Source organism: Chiloscyllium plagiosum, unplaced genomic scaffold (assembly GCF_037043375.1).
Source record: "Chiloscyllium plagiosum isolate Xiang-an unplaced genomic scaffold, Cpla_swu_hap1 HiC_scaffold_21, whole genome shotgun sequence".
In the NCBI taxonomy this organism is placed as follows: domain Eukaryota; kingdom Metazoa; phylum Chordata; class Chondrichthyes; order Orectolobiformes; family Hemiscylliidae; genus Chiloscyllium; species Chiloscyllium plagiosum.
The window spans coordinates 8167346-8188445 of NW_028270159.1; the positions used below are offsets into that span (position 1 = coordinate 8167346).

At 50.9% G+C, this 21100-nt stretch overlaps 1 protein-coding gene across 1 annotated transcript in view; it reads left to right on the forward strand.

The window, feature by feature from the left end:
• LOC122564978 (laminin subunit gamma-3-like) overlaps positions 1–21100 on the forward strand; it is a 218008-nt gene that overhangs the window by 174026 nt on the left and 22882 nt on the right. The window contains exons 19-20 of the mRNA XM_087998211.1: positions 15174–15376; positions 16358–16443. Of these exons, the coding sequence (XP_087854337.1) occupies positions 15174–15376; positions 16358–16443 (289 nt within the window). The remainder of the gene's footprint in view (positions 1–15173; positions 15377–16357; positions 16444–21100) is intronic.

Below are 21100 nucleotides of genomic sequence, written 5' to 3' on the forward strand. Positions count from 1 at the left end.
GTAACTGTGAGGGGGGTGTCAGTAACAGGCAGTAACTGTGAGGGGGTGTCAGTAACAGGCAGTAACTATGATGGGGGAGGGGTCAGTAACAGGCAGTAACTGTGAGGGGGGGAAGGGTGGGTAACAGGCAGTAACTCTTAGGGGAGTGTCAGTAACAGGCAGTAACTGTGTGGGACGGCACAGTGGTTAGCACTGCTGCCTCACAGCGCCAGAGACCTGGGTTCAATTCCCGCCTCAGGCGACTGACTGTGTGGAGTTTGCACGTTCTCCCCGTGTCTGCGTGGGTTTCCTCCGGGTGCTCCGGTTTCCTCCCACAATCCAAAGATGTGCAGGGTCAGGTGAATTGGCCATGCTAAATTGCCCGTAGTGTTAGGTAAGGGGTAAATGTAGCGGTATGGGTGGGTTGCGCTTTGGTGGGGCAGTGTGGACTTGTTGGGCCGAAGGGCCTGTTTCCACACTGTATTGTAATCTAATCTAAACTGTGTGAAGGTAAGGGTCAGTAACAGGCAATAAATGTGAGGAGGAGTCAGTAATAGGCATTAACGGTGAGGAAGGAGGACAGTAACAGGCAGTAACTGTGATGGGGGAGTCAGTAACAGGCAGTAACTGTGACGGGGGAAGGGTCAGCAACAGGCAGTAACTGTGACGGATGTCAGTAACAGGCAGTAACTTTGAGGGACAGGGTTCAGTAACAGGCAGTAACTGTGATGGGGAAGGGTCAGTAACAGGCAGTAACTGTGAGGGGGAGTCAGTACCAGGCAGTAACTGTGAGGGAGGAGGACAGTAACATGCAGTAACTGTGAGGGGGGAAGGGTAATTAACATGCAATAACTCTTACGGGGTGTCAGTAACAGGCAGTAACTGTGAGGGAGGGTGTCAGTAATAGGCAGTGACTGTGATGGGGGTGCCAGTAACAGGTAGTAACTGTGAGGGAAAGAGGTCAGTAACAGGCAGTAACTGTGAGGGAGGGGGTCAGTAACAGGCAGTGACTGTGATGGGGAAGGGTCAGTAACAGGCAGTAACTGTGAGTGGGGAGTCAGAAACAGGCAGTAACTGTGAGGGGGTCAGTAACAGGTGGTAACTGTGAGGGGGGTGTCAGTAACAGGCAGTAACTGTGATGGGGAAGGGTCAGTAACAGGCAGTAACTGTGAGGGGGAAGAGTCAGTAACGGGCAGTAACTGTGAGGGAGATTCAGTAACATGCAGTAACTGTGGGGAAGGGTCAGTAACAGGCAGTAACTGTGAGGGACAGGGTTCAGTAACAGGCAGTAACTGTGATGGGGGATGGGTCAGTAACAGGCAGTAACTGTGAGGGGTGTCAGTAACAGGCAGTAACTGTGATGGGGAAGGGTCAGTAACAGGCAGTAACTGTGATGGGGAAGGGTCAGTAACAGGCAGTAAAACTGTGAGTGGGGAGTCATAAACAGGCAGTAACTGTGAGTGGGGAAGGGTCAGTAACATGCAGTAAGTCTTAGGTGGGTGTCAGTACCAGGCAGTAACTGTGAGGGAAAGGGGTTCAGTAACAGGCAGTAACTGTGATGGGTGAAGGGTCAGTAACAGGCAGTAACTGTGAGGTATGGAGTTCAGTAACAGGCAGTAACTGTGATGGGAGAAGAGTCAGTAACAGGCAGGATCTGTGAGGGACGGGGTTCAGTAACAGGCAGTAACTGTGAGGGGGAGGGTCAGTAACAGGCAGTAACTGTGAGGGGGAAGGTTCAGAAACAGGCAGTAACTGCGATGGGGGAAGAGTCAGTAACAGGCAGTAACTGTGAGGGGGAAGTGTCGGTAACAGGCAGTAAATGTGATGGACTGGGTTCAGTAACAGGCAGTGACTGTGATGTGGGATGGGCCAGTAACAGGCAGTAAATGTGAGGGAGATTCAGTAACATGCAGTAACTATGATGGGGAAGGGTCAGTAACAGGCAGTAACTGTGAGGGACAGGGTTCAGTAACAGGCAGTGACAGTGATGGGGAAGGGTCAGTAACAGGCAGTAACTGTGAGTGGGGAGTCAGAAACAGGCAGTAACTGTGAGGGGGTCAGTAACAGGTGGTAACTGTGAGGGGGGTGTCAGTAACAGGCAGTAACTGTGATGGGGAAGGGTCAGTAACAGGCAGTAACTGTGAGGGGGGAGAGTCAGTAACGGGCAGTAACTGTGAGGGAGATTCAGTAACATGCAGTAACTGTGAGGGGGGAAGGGTAATTAACATGCAATAACTCTTACGGGGTGTCAGTAACAGGCAGTAACTGTGAGGGAGGGTCAGTAACAGGCAGTAACAGTGATGGGGCAAGGGACAGTAACAGGCAGTAACTGTGAGGGAGGGTCAGTAACAGGCAGTAACAGTGATGGGGCAAGGGTCAGTAACAAGCAGTAACTGTGATGGGGAAGGGTCAGTAACAGGCAGTAACTGTGAGGGGGAGTCAGTAACAGGCAGTAACTGTGAGGGGATCAGTAACAGGCAGTAACTGTGAGGGGGGTGTCAGTAACAGGCAGTAACAGTGATGGGGAAGGGTCAGTAACAGGCAGTAACTATGAGTGGGGAGTCAGACACAGGCAGTAACTGTGAGCGGGGAAGGGTCAGTAACATGCAGTAAGTCTTAGGTGGGTGTCAGTAACAGGCAGTAACTGTGAGGGAAAGGGGTTCAGTAACAGGCAGTAACTGTGAGGGACAGAGTTCAGTAACAGGCAGTAACTGTGATGGGGGAAGGGTCAGTAACAGGCAGTAACTGTGAGGGGGGGAAGGGTCAGTAACAGGCAGTAACTGATTGGGAAGAGTCAGTAACGGGCAGTAACTGTGAGGGAGATTCAGTAACATGCAGTAACTGTGGGAAAGGGTCAGTAACAGGCAGTAACTGTGAGGGACAGGGTTCAGTAACAGGCAGTAACTGTGATGGGGGATGGGTCAGTAACAGGCAGTAACTGTGAGGGGAGTCAGTAACAGGCAGTAACTGTGAGGGGATCAGTAACAGGTGGTAACTGTGAGGGGGGTATCAGTAACAGGCAGTAACTGTGATGGGGAAGGGTCAGTAACAGGCAGTAACTGTGAGAGGGAGTCAGTAACAGGCAGTAACTGTGATGGGGAAGGGTCAGTAACAGGCAGTAAAACTGTGAGTGGGGAGTCATAAACAGGCAGTAACTGTGAGCGGGGAAGGGTCAGTAACATGCAGTAAGTCTTAGGTGGGTGTCAGTACCAGGCAGTAACTGTGAGGGAAAGGGGTTCAGTAACAGGCAGTAACTGTGATGGGTGAAGTGTCAGTAACAGGCAGTAACTGTGAGGGGGAAAGGGTTACTAACAGGCAGTAACTGTGATGGGAGAAGAGTCAGTAACAGGCAGGAACTGTGAGGGACGGGGTTCAGTAACAGGCAGTAACTGTGAGGGGGAGGGTCAGTAACAGGCAGTAACTGTGAGGGAGATTCAGTAACATGCAGTAACTGTGAGGGGGATGTGTCAGTAACAGGCAGTAAATGTGATGGACAGGGTTCAGTAACAGGCAGTGACTGTGATGTGGGATGGGCCAGTAACAGGCAGTAAATGTGAGGGAGGAGATCAGTAACAGGCAGTAACTGAAGAGGAGTCAGTAACAGGTAGTAACTGTGAGGGTTGGTCAGTAACAGGTAGTAACTGTGAGGGTCGGTCAGTAACAGGCAGTAACTGTGAGGGGGAGTCAGTAACAGACAGTAACTGTGAGGGGGTTTCAGTAACAGGCAGTAACTGTGATGGGGAGTCTGTAACAGGCAGTAACTGTGAGTGGGTGTCAGTAACAGGCAGTAACTGTGAGGAAGTAGGTCAATAACAGGCAGTAACTGTGAGGGGGGAGTCAGAAACAGACAGTAACTGTGAGGGGGGAGTCAGTAACAGGCAGTAACTGTGAGGGGGGTGTCAGTAACAGGCAGTAACTGTGAGGGGGGTGTCAGTAACAGGCAGTAACTGTGAGGGGGTGTCAGTAACAGGCAGGAACTGTAAGGGTCAGTCAGTAACAGGCAGTAATTGTGAGGGGATCAGTAACAGGTAGTAACTGTGACAGGGAGTCAGTAACAGGCAGTAACTGTGAGGGGAGTGTCAGTAACTGTGAGGGAGAGTCAGTAATAGGCAGTAACTATGAGGGGGTGTCAGTAACAGGCAGTAACTGTGAGGGGGAGTCAGTAACAGGCAGTAACTGAGTGGGTATCAGTAACAGGCAGTAGCTGTGAGGGGCTGTCAGTAACAGGCAGTAACTGTGAGGGAGGAGATCAGTAACACACAGTAACTGCGAGGGGGTTTCAGTAACAGGCAGTAACTGTGGGGAGGAGATCAGTAACAGGCAGTAACTGAGGGGGAGTCTGTAACAGGCCGTTACTGTGAGGGGGGAAGGATCATTAACAGGGAGTAACTGTGAGGGGGGAAGGATCATTAATAGGCAGTAACTGTGAGGGAAGAGATCAGTAACAGGCAGTAACTGTGAGAGGGAGTCAGTAACAGGTAGTAACTGTGAGGGGTGTCAGTAACAGGCACTCGCAGTGATGGGGGAGACAGTTACAGGCAATCACTGAAGGGGTGCCAGTAACAGGCAGTAACTGTGAGGGGGAGTCAGTAACAGGCAGCAACTGTGAGGAAGGAGGTAAGTAACAGGCAGTAACTGTGAGGGGGTGTCAGTAACGGGCAGTAACAGTCAGGGGGTGTCAGTAACGGGCAGTAACAGTGAGGGAGGAGGTCAGTAACAGGCAGTAACTGAGGGTGTGTCAGTAACAGGCAGTAACTGTGAGAGGGTGTCAGTAACAGGCAGTAACTGTGAGGGAGGAGGTCAATAACAGGCAGTAACTGTGAGGGGTGAGTCAGTAACAGGCAGTAACTGTGAGGGGGTGTCAGTAACAGGCAGTAACTGTGAGCGGTGTCAGTAACAGGCAGTAACTGTGAGGGAGGAGGTCAAGAACAGGCAGTAACTGTGAGGGGGGAGTCAGTAACAGGCAGTAACTGTGAGGGTCGGTCAGTAACAGGCAGTAACTGAGGGGGTGTCAGTAACAGGCAGTAACTGTGAGAGGGTGTCAGTAACAGGCAGTAACTGTGAGGGAGGAGGTCAATAACAGGCAGTAACTGTGAGGGGTGAGTCAGTAACAGGCAGTAACTGTGAGGGGGGGGTGTCAGTAACAGGCAGTAACTGTGAGCGGTGTCAGTAACAGGCAGTAACTGTGAGGGAGGAGGTCAAGAACAGGCAGTAACTGTGAGGGGGGAGTCAGTAACAGGCAGTAACTGTGAGGGGTGTCAGTAACAGGCAGTAACTGTGAGGGGGAGTCAGTAACAGACAGTAACTGTGAAGGGGTGTCAGTAACAGGCAGTAACTGTGAGGGTCGGTCAGTAACAGGCAGTAACTGAGGGGGTGTCAGTAACAGGCAGGAACTGTGAGGGTCAGTCAGTAACAGGCAGTAATTGTGAGGGGATCAGTAACAGGCACTAACTGTGAGGGGGAGTCAGTAACAGGCAGTAACTGTGAGAGGGTGTCAGTAACAGGCAGTAACTGTGAGGGAGGAGGTCAGTAACAGGCAGTAACTGTGAGGGGGGAGTCAGTAACAGGCAGTAACTGTGAGGGGGGTGTCAGTAACAGGCAGTAACTGTGAGGGGGGTGTCAGTAACAGGCAGTAACTCTGAGGGGGTGTCAGTAACAGGCAGTAACTGTGAGGGTCGATCAGTAACAGGCAGTAACTGTGAGGGGAGTGTCAGTAACTGTGAGGGGGAGTCAGTAACAGGCAGTAACTGAGGGGGAGTCAGTAACAGACAGTAACTGTGAGGGAGGAGATCATTAACAGGCAGTAACTGTGAGGGAGGAGATCAGTAACAGGCAGTAACTGTGAGGAGGAGTCAGTAACAGGCAGTAACTGAGTGGGTATCAGTAACAGGCAGTAGCTGTGAGGGGCTGTCAGTAACAGGCAGTAACTGTGAGGGATGAGATCAGTAACAGGCAGTAACTGAGTGGGTATCAGTAACAGGCAGTAACTGTGAGAGGGAGTAAGTAACAGGCAGTCACTGTGAGGGAGGAGATCAGTAACAGGCAGTAACTGTGAGGGGGAGTCAGTAACAGGTAGTAAGTGTGAGGGGGGAGTCAGTAACCGGCAGTAACTGTGAGGGAGGAGGTCAGTAACAGGCAGTAACTGTGAGGGGGACATCAGTAACAGGCAGTAACTGTGAGGGAGGAGGTCAGTAACAGGCAGTAACTGTGAGGGGGGAGTCAGTAACCGGCAGTAACTGTGAGGGAGGAGGTCAGTAACAGGCAGTAACTGTGAGGGGGACATCAGTAACAGACAGTAACTGTGAGGGAGGGGGTCAGTAACAGGCAGTAACTGTGAGGGGGGAGTCAGTAACGGGCAGTAACTGTGAGGGGGTGTCAGTAACAGACAGTATCTGTGAGGTGGAGGTCAGTAACAGGCAGTAACTGTGTGGTAGGGTCAGTAACAGGTCGTAACTGGGGAAGGGTCAGTAACAGGCAATATCTGTGAGGGGGGTGTCAGTAACAGGCAGTAACTGTGATGGGGAAGGGTCAGTAACAGGCAGTAACTGTGATGGGGAAAGGTAAATAGCAGGCAATAACTGTGACGGGGTGTCAGTAACAGACAGTAACTCTTACGGGGTGTCAGTCACAGGCAGTAACAGTGTGGGACGGGGTTCAGTAACAGGCAGTAACTGTGATGGGGAAGGGTCAGTAACAGGCAGTAACTGTGATGGGGAAGGGTAAGTAACAGGCAATAACTGTGAGTGGGGTGTCAGTAACAGGCAGTAACTCTTACGGGGGTGTCAGTAACAGGCAGTAACTGTGTTGGACGGGGTTCAGTAACAGGCAGTAACTGTGAGGGAGGAAGGGTCAGTAACAGGTAGTAACTGTGAGGGGGAATCAGTAACGGGCAGTAACTGTGAGGGAAAGGGGGTCAGTAACAGGCAGAAACTGCGAGATGGGGTCAGTAACAGGCAGTAACTGTGATGGGGAAGGGTCAGTAACAGGCAGTAACTGTGAGGGACGGGGTTCAGTAACAGGCAGTAACTGTGATGGGGAAGGGTCAGTAACAGACAGTAACTGTTATGGTGAAGGGTCAGTAACAGCCAATACCTCTGAGGGGGGTGTCAGTAACAGGCAGTAACTGTGAGGGGGTGTCAGTAACAGGCAGTAACTGTGATGGGGGAAGGGTGGGTAACAGGCAGTAACTCTTAGGGGAGTGTCAGTAACAGGCAGTAACTGTGTGGGACGGCACAGTGGTTAGCACTGCTGCCTCACAGCGCCAGAGACCCGGGTTCAATTCCCGCCTCAGGCGACTGACTGTGTGGAGTTTGCACGTTCTCCCTGTGTCTGCGTGGGTTTCCTCCGGGTGCTCCGGTTTCCTCCCACACTACAAAGATGTGCAGGGTCAGGTGAATTGGCCATGCTAAATTGCCCGTAGTGTTAGGTAAGGGGTAAATGTAGCGGTATGGGTGGGTTGCGCTTTGGCGGGGCGGTGTGGACTTGTTGGGCCGAAGGGCCTGTTTCCACACTGTAATGTAATCTAATCTAAACTGTGTGAAGGTAAGGGTCAGTAACAGGCAATAAATGTGAGGAGGAGTCAGTAATAGGCAGTAACTGTGAGGAAGGAGGACAGTAACAGGCAGTAACTGTGACGGGGGAAGGGTCAGCAACTGGCAGTAACTGTGACGGGTGTCAGTAACAGGCAGTAACTTTGAGGGACAGGGTTCAGTAACAGGCAGTAACTGTGATGGGGAAGGGTCAGTAACAGGCAGTAACTGTGAGGGGGAGTCAGTAACAGGCAGTGACTGTGAGGGAGGAGGTCAGTAACGGGCAGTATCTGTGAGGGAGGAGGACAGTAACAGGTAGTAACTGTGATGGGGAAGAGTCAGTAACAGGCAGTAACTGTGAGGGAGATTCAGTAACATGCAGTAACTGTGATGGGGAAGGGTCAGTAACAGGCAGTAACTATGAGAGGGAGGCAATAACTGTGAGGGAGGAGGTCAGTAACAGGCAGTAACTGAGGGAGGAGGACAGTAACAAGCAGTAACTGTGAGGGGGGAAGGGTAATTAACATGCAATAACTCTTACGGGGTGTCAGTAACAGGCAGTAACTGTGAGGGAGGGTGTCAGTAATAGGCAGTGACTGTGAGGGAGGGGGTCAGTAACAGGCAGTGACTGTGATGGGGAAGGGTCAGTAACAGGCAGTAACTGTGAGTGGGGAGTCAGAAACAGGCAGTAACTGTGAGGGAAAGGGGTCAGTAACAGGCAGTAACTGTGAGGGAGGGGGTCAGTAACAGGCAGTGACTGTGATGGGGAAGGGTCAGTAACAGGCAGTAACTGTGAGTGGGGAGTCAGAAACAGGCAGTAACTGTGAGGGTGTCAGTAACAGGTGGTAACTGTGAGGGGGGTGTCAGTAACAGGCAGTAACTGTGATGGGGAAGGGTCAGTAACAGGCAGTAACTGTGAGGGACAGGGTTCAGTAACAGGCAGTAACTGTGAGGGAGGAAGGGTCAGTAACAGGTAGTAACTGTGAGGGGGAATCAGTAACGGGCAGTAACTGTGAGGGAAAGGGGGTCAGTAACAGGCAGAAACTGCGAGATGGGGTCAGTAACAGGCAGTAACTGTGATGGGGAAGGGTCAGTAACAGGCAGTAACTGTGAGGGACGGGGTTCAGTAACAGGCAGTAACTGTGATGGGGAAGGGTCAGTAACAGACAGTAACTGTTATGGTGAAGGGTCAGTAACAGCCAATACCTCTGAGGGGGGTGTCAGTAACAGGCAGTAACTGTGAGGGGGTGTCAGTAACAGGCAGTAACTGTGATGGGGGAAGGGTGGGTAACAGGCAGTAACTCTTAGGGGAGTGTCAGTAACAGGCAGTAACTGTGTGGGACGGCACAGTGGTTAGCACTGCTGCCTCACAGCGCCAGAGACCCGGGTTCAATTCCCGCCTCAGGCGACTGACTGTGTGGAGTTTGCACGTTCTCCCCGTGTCTGCGTGGGTTTCCTCCGGGTGCTCCGGTTTCCTCCCACACTACAAAGATGTGCAGGGTCAGGTGAATTGGCCATGCTAAATTGCCCGTAGTGTTAGGTAAGGGGTAAATGTAGCGGTATGGGTGGGTTGCGCTTTGGCGGGGCGGTGTGGACTTGTTGGGCCGAAGGGCCTGTTTCCACACTGTAATGTAATCTAATCTAAACTGTGTGAAGGTAAGGGTCAGTAACAGGCAATAAATGTGAGGAGGAGTCAGTAATAGGCAGTAACTGTGAGGAAGGAGGACAGTAACAGGCAGTAACTGTGACGGGGGAAGGGTCAGCAACTGGCAGTAACTGTGACGGGTGTCAGTAACAGGCAGTAACTTTGAGGGACAGGGTTCAGTAACAGGCAGTAACTGTGATGGGGAAGGGTCAGTAACAGGCAGTAACTGTGAGGGGGAGTCAGTAACAGGCAGTAACTGTGAGGGAGGAGGTCAGTAACGGGCAGTATCTGTGAGGGAGGAGGACAGTAACAGGTAGTAACTGTGATGGGGGAAGAGTCAGTAACAGGCAGTAACTGTGAGGGAGATTCAGTAACATGCAGTAACTGTGATGGGGAAGGGTCAGTAACAGGCAGTAACTATGAGAGGGAGGCAATAACTGTGAGGGAGGAGGTCAGTAACAGGCAGTAACTGAGGGAGGAGGACAGTAACAAGCAGTAACTGTGAGGGGGGAAGGGTAATTAACATGCAATAACTCTTACGGGGTGTCAGTAACAGGCAGTAACTGTGAGGGAGGGTGTCAGTAATAGGCAGTGACTGTGAGGGAGGGGGTCAGTAACAGGCAGTGACTGTGATGGGGAAGGGTCAGTAACAGGCAGTAACTGTGAGTGGGGAGTCAGAAACAGGCAGTAACTGTGAGGGAAAGGGGTCAGTAACAGGCAGTAACTGTGAGGGAGGGGGTCAGTAACAGGCAGTGACTGTGATGGGGAAGGGTCAGTAACAGGCAGTAACTGTGAGTGGGGAGTCAGAAACAGGCAGTAACTGTGAGGGTGTCAGTAACAGGTGGTAACTGTGAGGGGGGTGTCAGTAACAGGCAGTAACTGATGGGGAAGGGTCAGTAACAGGCAGTAACTGTGAGGGACAGGGTTCAGTAACAGGCAGTAACTGTGATGGGGAAGGGTCAGTAACAGGCAGTAAATGTGATGGACAGGGTTCAGTAACAGGCAGTGACTGTGATGTGGGATGGGCCAGTAACAGGCAGTAACTGTGAGGGAGATTCAGTAACATGCAGTAACTGTGATGGGGAAGGGTCAGTAACAGGCAGTAATTGTGAGGGACAGGGTTCAGTAACAGACAGTAACTGTGATGGGGAAGGGTCAGTAACAGGCAGTAACTGTGAGGGAGGGTCAGTAACAGGCAGTAACAGTGATGGGGGAAGGGACAGTAACAGGCAGTAACTGTGAGGGACAGGCTCAGTAACTGGCAGTAACTGTGAGAGACAGGGTTCAGTAACAAGCAGTAACTGTGATGGGGAAGGGTCAGTAACAGGCAGTAACTGTGAGGGGGAGTCAGTAACAGACAGTAACTGTGAGAGGGAGTCAGTAACAGGCAGTAACTGTGAGGGGGTGTCATTAACAGGCAGTAACTGTGAGGGGGCAGGACAGTAACAGTCAGTAACTGTGATGGGGGTGTCAGTAACAGGCAGTAACTGTGATGCGGAAGGGTCAGTAACCGATAGTAACTGTGATGGGGGAAGGGTCAGTAACATGCAGTAAGTCTATGGGGGGTGTGAGTAACAGGCAGTAACTGTGAAGGAAAGGGGTTCAGTAACAGGCAGTAACTGTGATGTGGGAAGGGTCAGTAACCGGCAGTAACTGTGAGAGGGAGTCAGTAACAGGCAGTAACTGTGAGGGAGGAGGTGAGTAACAGGCAGTAACTGTGAGGGAGGAGGACAGTAACAGGCAGTAACTGTGATGGGGAAGAGTCAGTAACAGGCAGTAACTGTGATGGGGAAGGGTCCGTAACAGGCAGTAACTGTGAGAGGGAGTCAGTAACAGGCAGTAACTGTGAGGGAGGAGGTGAGTAACAGGCAGTAACTGTGAGGGAGGAGGACAGTAACAGGCAGTAACTGTGATGGGGAAGAGTCAGTAACAGGCAGTAACTGTGAGTGGGGAGTCAGAGACAGGCAGTAACTGTGAGCGGGGAAGAGTCAGTTACATGCAGTAAACCTTAGGGGGGGTGTCAGTAACAGGCAGTGACTGTGAGGGAAAGGGGTTCAGTAACAGGCAGTAACTATGATGGGAGATGGGTCAGTAACAGGCAGTAACTGCAAGGGAGGAGGTCAGTAACAGGCAGTAACTGTGAGTGGGGAGTCAGAAACAGGCAGTACCTGTGAGGGGGGGGGAAGGGTCAGTAACAGGCAGTAACTGTGAAGGGGGCAGGGTCAGCAACAGGCAGTAACTGTGACGGATGTCAGTAACAGGCAGTAACTGTGAGGAAAAGGGGGTCAGTAACAGGCAGTAACTGTGAGGGAGGGGGTCAGTAACAGGCAGTGACTGTGATGGGGGTGCCAGTAACAGGTAGTAACTGTGATGGAGAAGGGTCAGTAACAGGCAGTAACTGTGAGTGGGGAGTCAGAAACAGGGAGTAACTGTGGGGTGGGGGGGGGGGTCAGTAACAGGTTGTAACTGTGAGGGGGGTGTCAGAAACAGGCAGTAACTGTGGGGGGGGGTCAGTAACAGGCAGTAACTGTGAGGGGGAAGGGTCAGTAACAGGCAGTGACTGAGGGAGGAGAGCTGTAACAGGCAGTAACTGTGAGGGGGTGTCATTAACAGGCAGTAACTGTGAGGGGGTAGGACAGTAACAGGCAGTGACTGTGATGGGGGTGTCAGTAACAGGCAGTAACTGTGATGGGGAAGGGTCAGTAACAGGCAGTAACTGTGAGTGCGGAGTCAGAGACAGGCAGTAACTGTGAGCGGGGAAGGGTCAGTAACATGCAGTAAATCTTAGGGGGTCTCAGTAACAGGCAGTGACTGTGAGGGAAAGGGATTCAGTAACAGGCAGTAACAATGATGGGAGAAAGGTCAGTAACAGGCAGTAACTGCAAGGGAGGAGGTCAGTAACAGGCAGTAATTGTGATGGGGAAGGTTCAGTAACAGGCAGTAACTGTGAGGGGGAAGGGTCAGCAACAGGCAGTAACTGTGACGGATGTCACTAACAGGCAGTAACTGTGAGGGAAAGGGGGTCAGTAACAGGCAGTAACTGTGAGGGAGGGGGTCAGTAACAGGCAGTAACTGTGATGGGGAAGGGTCAGTAACAGGCAGTGACTGTGAGGGAGGAGATCTGTAACAGGCAGTAACTGTGAGGGCGTAGGACAGTAACAGGCAGTAACTGATGGGGGTGTCAGTAACAGGCAGTAACTGTGAAGGAAAGGGGTTCAGTAACAGGCAGTAACTGTGATGGGGAAGGGTCAGTAACAGGCAGTAACTGTGAGATATGGGGTTCAGTAACAGGCAGTAACTATGATGGGGAAGAGTCAGTAACAGGCAGGAACTGTGAGGGACGGGACTCAGTGACAGGCAGTAACTGTGATGGGGGAAGGGTCAGTAACAGGCAGTAACTGTGAGGGACAGGGTTCAGTAACAGGCAGTAACAGAGAGACAGGGTTCAGTAACAGGCAGTAACTGTGATGGGAAAGGATCAGTAACAGGCAGCAACTGTGATGGGGAGTCAATAACAGGCAGTAACTGTGAGGGTATCAGTAACAGGTGGTAATTGTGAGGGGGGTGTCAGTAACAGGCAGTAACTGTGATGGGGAAGGGTCAGTAACAGGCAGTAACTATGAGAGGGAGTCAGTAACAGGCAGTAACTGTGATGGAGGATGTCAGTAACAGGCAGTAACTGTGATGGGGGTGTCAGTAACAGGCAGTAACTGATGGGGAAGGGTCAATAACAGGCAGTAAATGTGAGTGGGGAGTCAGAAACAGGCAGTAACTGTGAGCGGGAAAGGGTCAGTTACATGCAGTAAGTCTTAGGGGGGTGTCAGTAACAGGCAGTAACTGTGAGGGAAAGGGTTCAGTAACAGGCAGTAACTGATGTGGGAAGGGTCAGTAACAGGCAGTAACTTCAAGGGAGGAGGTCAGTAACAGGCAGTAACTATGATGGGAGAAGAGTCAGTAACAAGCAGTAACTGTGAGGGACGGGGTTCAGTAACAGGCAGTAACTGTGGGGGGGGGGAAGGGTCAGTAACAGGCAGTAACTGTGATGGGGCAAGAGTCAGTAACAGGCAGTAACTGTGACAGATGGTCAGTGACAGGCAGTAACTGTGAGGGGGAGTCAGTAACAGGCAGTAACTGTGAGGGGGTCAGTAACAGGTGGTAACTATGAGGGGGGTGTCAGTAACAGGCAGTAACTGTGAGGGGGTGTCAGTAACAGGCAGTAACTGTGATGGGGAGTCAGTAACAGGCAGTAACTGTGATGGGGAGTCAGTAACAGGCAGTAACTGTGAGGGGGTGTCAGTAACAGGCAGTAACTGTGATGGGGAGTCAGTAACAGGCAGTAACTGTGAGGGGGTGTCAGTAACAGGCAGTAACTGTGATGGGGAGTCAGTAACAGGCAGTAACTGTGAGGGGGTCAGTAACAGGCAGTAACTGTGAGGATGTCAGTAACAGGTGGTAACTGTGGGGAAGGGTCATTAACAAGCAGTAACTGATGGGAGAAGGGTCAGTAACAGGCAGTAACTGTGAGAGACGGGGTTCAGTAACAGGCAGTAACTGTGATGGGGAAGGGTCAGTAACAGGCAGTAACTGTGATGGGGAACGGTCAGTAACAGGCAGTAACTGTGATTGGGGAAGGGTCAGTAACAGGCAGTAACTGTGATGGGGAAGGGTCAGTAACAGGCAGTAAGTCTTAGGGGGGTGTCAGTAACAAGCAGTAACTGTGACGGAAAGGGGGTCAGTAACAGGCAGTAACTGTGATGGGGAAGGGTCAGTAACAGGCAGTAACTGTGATGGGAGAAGGGTCAGTAACAGGCAGTAACTGTGAGAGACGGGGTTCAGTAACAGGCAGTAACTGTGATGGGGAATGGTCAGTAACTGTGATGGGGAACGGTCAGTAACAGGCAGTAACTGTGATTGGGGAAGGGTCAGTAACAGGCAGTAACTGTGATGGGGAAGGGTCAGTAACAGGCAGTAACTGTGAAGGATGGTCAGTAACATGCAGTAACAGTAAAGGGGGAAGGGTCAGTAACAGGCAGTAACTGTGATGCAGGAAGTGTCAGTAACAGGCAGTAACTGTGGGGGAAGAGTCAATAACAGGCAGTAACTGTGATGGGGGAAGGGTCAGTAACAGGCAGTAACTGTGAGGGACAGGGTTCAGTAACAGGCAGTAACTGTGAGGGGGAAGGGTCAGTAACAGGCAGTAACTGTGAGGGGGAAGTGTCAGTAACAGGCAGTAACTGTGAGGGACAGGGTTCAGTAACAGGCAGTAACTGTGATGGGGGAAGGGTCAGTAACAGGCAGTAACTGTGAGGGGGGGAAGGGTCAGTAACAGGCAGTAAATGTGATGTGGGAAGGGTCAGTAACAGGTAGTAACTGTGAGGGGGGGAAGGGTCAGTAACAGGCAGTAACTGTGAGGGGGGGAAGGGTCAGTAACAGGCAGTAACTGTGAGGGGGGAGGGTCAATAACAGGCAGTAACTGTGATGGGGAAGGGTCAGTAACAGGCAGTAACTGTGAGGGGGGAAGGGTCAGTAACAGACAGTAACTGTGAGGGGGGAAGGGTCAGTAACAGGCAGTAACTGTGATGGGGAAGGGTTAGTAACAGGCAGTAACTGTGATGGGGAAGGGTCAGTAACAGGCAGTAACTGTGAGGGACAGGGTTCAGTAACTGGCAGTAACTATGAAGGGGAAGGGTCAGTAACAGGCAGTAACTGTGATGGGGGAAGAGTCAGTAACAGGCAGTAACTGTGATGGGGGAAGGGTCAGTAACAGACAGTAACTGTGAGGGGGGAAGGGTCAGTAACAGGCAGTAACTGTGAGGGACATGGTTCAGTAACTGGCAGTAACTGTGATGGGGGAAGGGTCAGTAACAGGCAGTAACTGTGATGGGGGAAGGGTCAGTAACAGGCAGTAACTGTGAGGGGGAGGGTCAGTAACAGGCAGTACCTGTGAGGGGGGAGGGTCAGTAACAGGCAGTACCTGTGAGGGACGGGCAGTAACTAAGCTGCTGTGTTTTTTTTTACAGAGTCTGGGGCTCACTCTGTGGATCTCGTGGGTGAGGTCGAGATGACTCTGGCCAGAATTGGACAGGAGCTGAGTAACATCAGTCGCAGCCTGGACTGTGATGGCAGTGAGCTGAAACGCTGCATTGTGGTAGCTGCCAGCAAGAGGATTGTCCAGAGTACCCTGACCCAGCTCCAGGCAACGAGAGACACCCTCAACACCAAGGTACAGTCACCCTGACACCTTGCTCTCCGTCCCCAGTCCCAAAACTACACAGAAATTCTCCTCATTCTCAATTTATCATCTCTCCCTCTCGTTGCCTCGCTCTCTCACTCTCTCTCTGTGGCCTGTTCCAATTCAGGCCCATGTCACTCCCTGTAGCTGCTGCTCGTGGCTAAACCTATTCAACTATAAGAGGCATCACGGGTTGGCACAGGTGATGTGCGCACGCACTCCCACAACCCCCGCCCCACTCCCACAACCCCTGCCCCACCCCACTCCCACTCCCTGCACTCCCGTGCCTCTCCCCTCCCTGTCCTTTCATGCCCCCCTCAGACTCTTATACTAACCCCTCTCCTCTGCACACTCCCCTCCACCCCCTGTCTCAATATCCCCTTTCTCTTCACCCTCAAACTCCCCCACGCCCCGATCACCACTGAGTGGGGGAGGGTCTCCCTCCTTCCTCTCCCACCCTCGCATTCAGGTAGTTACACACAGTCTGGTTAGTCACTCCTGTACCCAGGCTGTGTACAGTCAGACTCTCACACTCACACTCGTGCACAGTTATCACCCTCACTGTCAATTTTGTCACTCGCACTCACACCTGGGACTGTGAGCAGGAGATCCAGGGATCACAGAGAATAATTACCCCGTTAGGGGGTCACTGTGTTCTTTGTGCTGTCGAGAATGTGTTGCTGGAAAAGCACAGCAGGTCAGGCAGCATCCGAGGAGCAGGAGAATTGACGTTTCAGGCATAAGCCATTCCTCAGGAATGAGGCTTATGCTGTTCCCTGTTTCCATCGAATGTCATCCTGAAGAGTGTCAGGCAGTGACTCAGAGAGTGAGGGGAGCAGGTTGTTACTGACTGGGCGATGGTGAGAGATTAAACGTGCTGCCTATCTGGTGTTGCTCAGCAGTAGCTCAGGCCTGGATGTGACAGAGATACTGCTATCTGTGCTGTGACAGCGTCTCTTTCTGGTTAAACAGATGTCGTGGTTGGCTCGTCGCTCCCCCAGTGAGGAAGGGCGGAACTGGACAGGACTGGTTAAGGAGTCTCGTTCTCTCGCAGAAAGGTACTGCCTGTGACTGTCAGCTCATTCCCAACACCGTCTGGATGGAAATGCAGACGGGAGTCAGCCACCTCGCTGGTCACCTCACCCTCCAGCCCCCCCTCCCCCAACAGGAATTCACTGCCTCAAACTAGAAGCTGACCCTTTTGGTGTGCTCCCTCTCGCTGAGACTGTGGTTAATCTGATTGTGGTCTCAACTCGACATGTCCACTACTCCCCCTGCCCCCAGCCGACTCCCTCAATGGAAAGAATCCATTAAGGTCTGCTTTACAAGCACTCACTGACCTTCCCTCTGTCGCTGTCTCGGTTAGAAAGCCATGCTGTGCTGGTGTTGGACTGGGGTGGACAAAGTTAAAAATCAACTCGGCCGAAGTGGGGACTGCAGACGCTGGAGATCAGAGTCAAGATTAGAGTGGTGCTGGAAAAGCACAGCAGGTCAGGCAGCATCCGAGGAGCAGGAAAATCGACATTTCGGATTCCTGATGAAGGGCTTTTGCCCGAAATGTCAGTTTTCCTGCTCCTCAGATGCTGCCTGACCTGCTGTGCTTTCCCAGCACCACACTGATCTTGAAAGTTAAAAAAAAATCACACAACACCAGGTTATAGTCCAACAGGTTTATTTGGAAGCGCTAGCTTTCGGAGCGACGCTCCTTCATCAGGTGGTTGTGGGGCAGGATAATAGGACACACAATTTATAGCATAAGATCAAAGTGTCATCCAACTGATGCGATATATTGAACAAATCCAGATTGCTGTTAAGTCTTTAATCATTTAGAATTGGGTTGCAGGTTTCAGTTCATTAATAGGTAAACCCTAGAACGCCTTTCAATCCACAGTCCTGAGACAATGTAAAGTTATCTCAGTATAATGAAAAGGTGACATCTCTGCTTAGACCATGCATTAAAGGTGTGAGGTTAGTCTGTCTGTATCCCAGCCTGGAATCAGGCTGGTTCTATTTCCAAAGTAGGAATTTATAAATACCACATGACTGCCTACAGACTGTGTGCTTTTTGAACAAAATGGTATGCATGTGCAAATACAACTCTGCAAATTCAAATTCACCCCATAGACTTAGGTGTGTGTGTGTGTGAGGGAGAGAGAAAGCCTCACATTCTCTCCAGCTGCTGAGAGGAGCATCCTCTCCCCATCGCCATCCAGTTTTTAAACGGTCTCCCTTCCTCCACGAGATGGGAGCAGTCCCTCCAGTTTTACATCAATTCAAACTTCAATCCCAGCCTCACCTCAAGGTCAGTTCCTACCCAGGGGGCAAGACTAACATTGTGGCCATCGTAGAGACCATCCTGGGTGGGTGGGGGGTGGGTGGGGGGGAGGGGGGGAGGGGGGGTGGCCACCGTGTCCAATTTTGTCTCTTTATTTAACGGAGGGCGTAACCGTGTTGGAGCTGGTTCAGAGGCTGGAGTGAGTGGGCTGATTTATGGGGAAAGGTTGGGCAGACTGGGCTTGTTTCTCCTGGAGAGTGAGGGGTGACTGTGTTTGGGACTGAGCTGAGGATGAACTTCTTCCCCCAAAGGGTTGTGAATCTGTGGGATTCCCCGCCCAGTGAAGCAGTGTGAGGCTACCTCACTGAATGTTTTGAAGGCAAAGATAGATTTTTGAACAGTAACGGGATCAAGGGTTATAGTGAGAGGGCGGGTAAGTGGAGCTGAGGGTATAAAGAGATCAGCCATGATCTTATTGAATGGCGGGGCGGGCTCGAGGGGCCAGATGGGCCTACTCCCATCCTAGTTTGTATGTTTTTATGACGCGATTGAAGTGTGAAAGATCCTGAGTGGTCTAGACGAGGCGGATGTGGAAAGGCTGTTTCCTCTTGTGGGTCAGTCCAGAGGGCGCTCCCTTTTAAAATGGGGTTGGCCCTTTGGGACAGAGATGAGGAGGGATCGTTTCTTTCAGAGGCTTGTGGGACTTTAGGACTCTCGCTGCCTCAATAGGTGAGTCAGTGAATATTTTTAACAGGGAGGTGGATGGAGTCTTGTTTGTCTCAGGAGATTCCAGGGAGTAGACGGGAATGTTGAATTTGAGATGCAAACTAATCTGTCATGGGCGAACAGAAATGGCCTCCATCTGTTCCTGAGTAAAGTTTGGTAAAATGTCATTCATAGTCTCAAGGCAGTCAATGGAAATCAATATCTACTTTCACCCGGCACTTGCATTTTTCAGTTGGAGTACCCTTTCACCCCTGAATGCCCCCTCTGGGTGCTGAGGCCAATTGGACAGGTGCAGGAAATTCCTGAAGGCAATCTCTGCAGCAGGATGGGCACTTCCAGAGCAGTGCTCAGAGTCACTTTGTGGCCAGTTTAACCTATGGCCACAGTCACGCTCAGCCAGGAAGGTATGCTTTTTGTACTGTTCACTGCTTTCCATGAAAACGTGCCTGATATAACGAGAGAGGTTCCAGGTGGCACAGTTAGTAACAGATCCTGTAGCACTATGTTTGTGGAAGAGTGGGGAAAATTATCCCACATTCAACATTGCAAAATAAGATTCTCTGTCATGATCTCATTGCTGTTTTTGGCAGCTTGCTGTGTGCAAATTGGCTGTTCCGTTTCCTCCATTAAGCTGCAGCTGATTGGCTGGGCCCTCCATTACAGCTGCAGCCAATTGGCTGGTCCCTCTGTTACAGCTGCAGCCGATTGGCTGGTCCTTTCATTTTAGCTGCAGCCAATTGGCTGATTCCTCTGTGTTAACTGCAGTCGATTGGCTGTCCAGCACTCTGAGCTGTCTAGTAGTTTTAAAAAGCACAAAGTTAAAAATCACATAGCACCAGGTTATAGTCCAACAGGTTTGTTTGGAAGCACTAGCTTTCGGAGCACTGCTCCTTCATCAGGTGGTTGTCTACTATACTACTGTGCAAAAGAAATCAAACTTATTACAAATCAATAAATAAGTAAATAATGCTGCTCAGTTCAACAAGACCTCAGCTCTCAGCCTTCGAGAACATCAATTATTAAACCCACATTTGTTCAAAATTCTTCCTCTCAGGGCATTGGATTTATGAACTAAACCATCATAGCGAGACAAAAGCCCTAAACAAAATGGCGGACAGAGCAGATTGGCTTCCAAGTAATTCAAACAGGGCTGCCATGTCTTGTAAACGTTGTCCATTTTCTGGTCCACCACGTTTGTGAGAAAGGACTGTGTTCCATAATTAACTTACACTACCCCGACAGACCCGGGGGGTTCTCAGACACCCAGCACATCAGAATGTTCTTCCTCGCACAAAAAGTGAGGATGTTAAAAAGCTTTCTTCCATGTTCATCTAAGGGAGATAAATTCGGCAAATCCAGGAGCAGAGAGACCGGGTCCACATTGACTTTGGTCCCCAAGACCCTCTCTATTTCTCCTGTCACAGTACTCCAATACGCACTGAGCCTGTGACAGGACCACAGGCAATGAGTGAGGGCACCCATGTTTATTTTACATTTGGGGCACATTGAAGACGCACCCTGCTTAAATTTTGCAAGATGGTCTGAGGCAAGTTTCTGGAGTGATCTCCACCCCAAACTCTCTCTCCCAGACCTCATGTAATCGCTCGATGTCACCCAAGGAACCTCCCCCCCCAACAAATGATACAGCGTACTCACTGAAAGTGTGCTCTTAGCCTGGAATACCCTCTTTTCAGTGTCAGATCCAGAACGCTCAGTCAAGAGTGTGGTCTCTTTTCAGGTAAAATCTCTGATCCGAAAGAAATGGAGGAGGTCCCTGCTTGACAATCCGTATTTCTGATTTATTTGATCAAGCGACATCAACGTTTCACCCTCAAACATCAACCAAATAAGAGACTCCTCTATCCCCACAAAGTTTAAACCTGGGATCCATTGTCCCTGGTGGAAACCCAGCATGCCAACTGAGGGGTAAGAAAAGATGTTTTAGACGTATTACCCCACCCCACCCACCCCCATCTGCGTCATTACCATCCATGCTTTGACCTAGTTAGTAACTATTGGATTACGGCTCTGTTCTGCAACTGTACTCATTTTATCTAAAAACAACAGGTTGATAAGAGGACACTCGTCTGGGAGGTCTCAGTGTCCAACCATGTCGATGTTGGGTCCCCACAGACCCAGTCACTTACAGAAAGTAGGAGGGAGCTCAGGTGATATTGTCTAATGTCAGGGGGGTGGGGGGCCTCCCTGGGGCAGTTGCAGTTTTGCGAGCTTACAACACCAAATAAAAGAACGAAACCAGTCACTCAATTTCCGAAATGTTTGCCGAGGAAAGGGGTCATCTGCAAAGAGTACAATAACTGAGGAGGAACATTTATTTTGATAAGAGCGACTTGACCCAGCCATAATATTGGAAGGTACCCCGTCATTGAAGGTCATGTTTAATCTTGAGTAAATGACCAAAGCTAGGAGTAACAGAGAGGCCCAAGTAAAGAAAACCTCCCTGTGCCCACTTAAAGGGCATCCCACCTTCCACGCCAGGTATTTCTCTAAGACCCCCCATAGGCATAGCCTCTGACTTGAAAAAACTGATCTTGTAACCTGAGAAAGAACCAGATGAATTAACGCACCGTATCAAAAGGGCTTCAGGAGGACAATGAGAACATCATCTGCATACACACCTTCAACTCCACCTGGAGGCAAGTATAATAGGGTCCCCATGAATGGCCTCCGCCACCCGCTCAATCAAAGTCTTT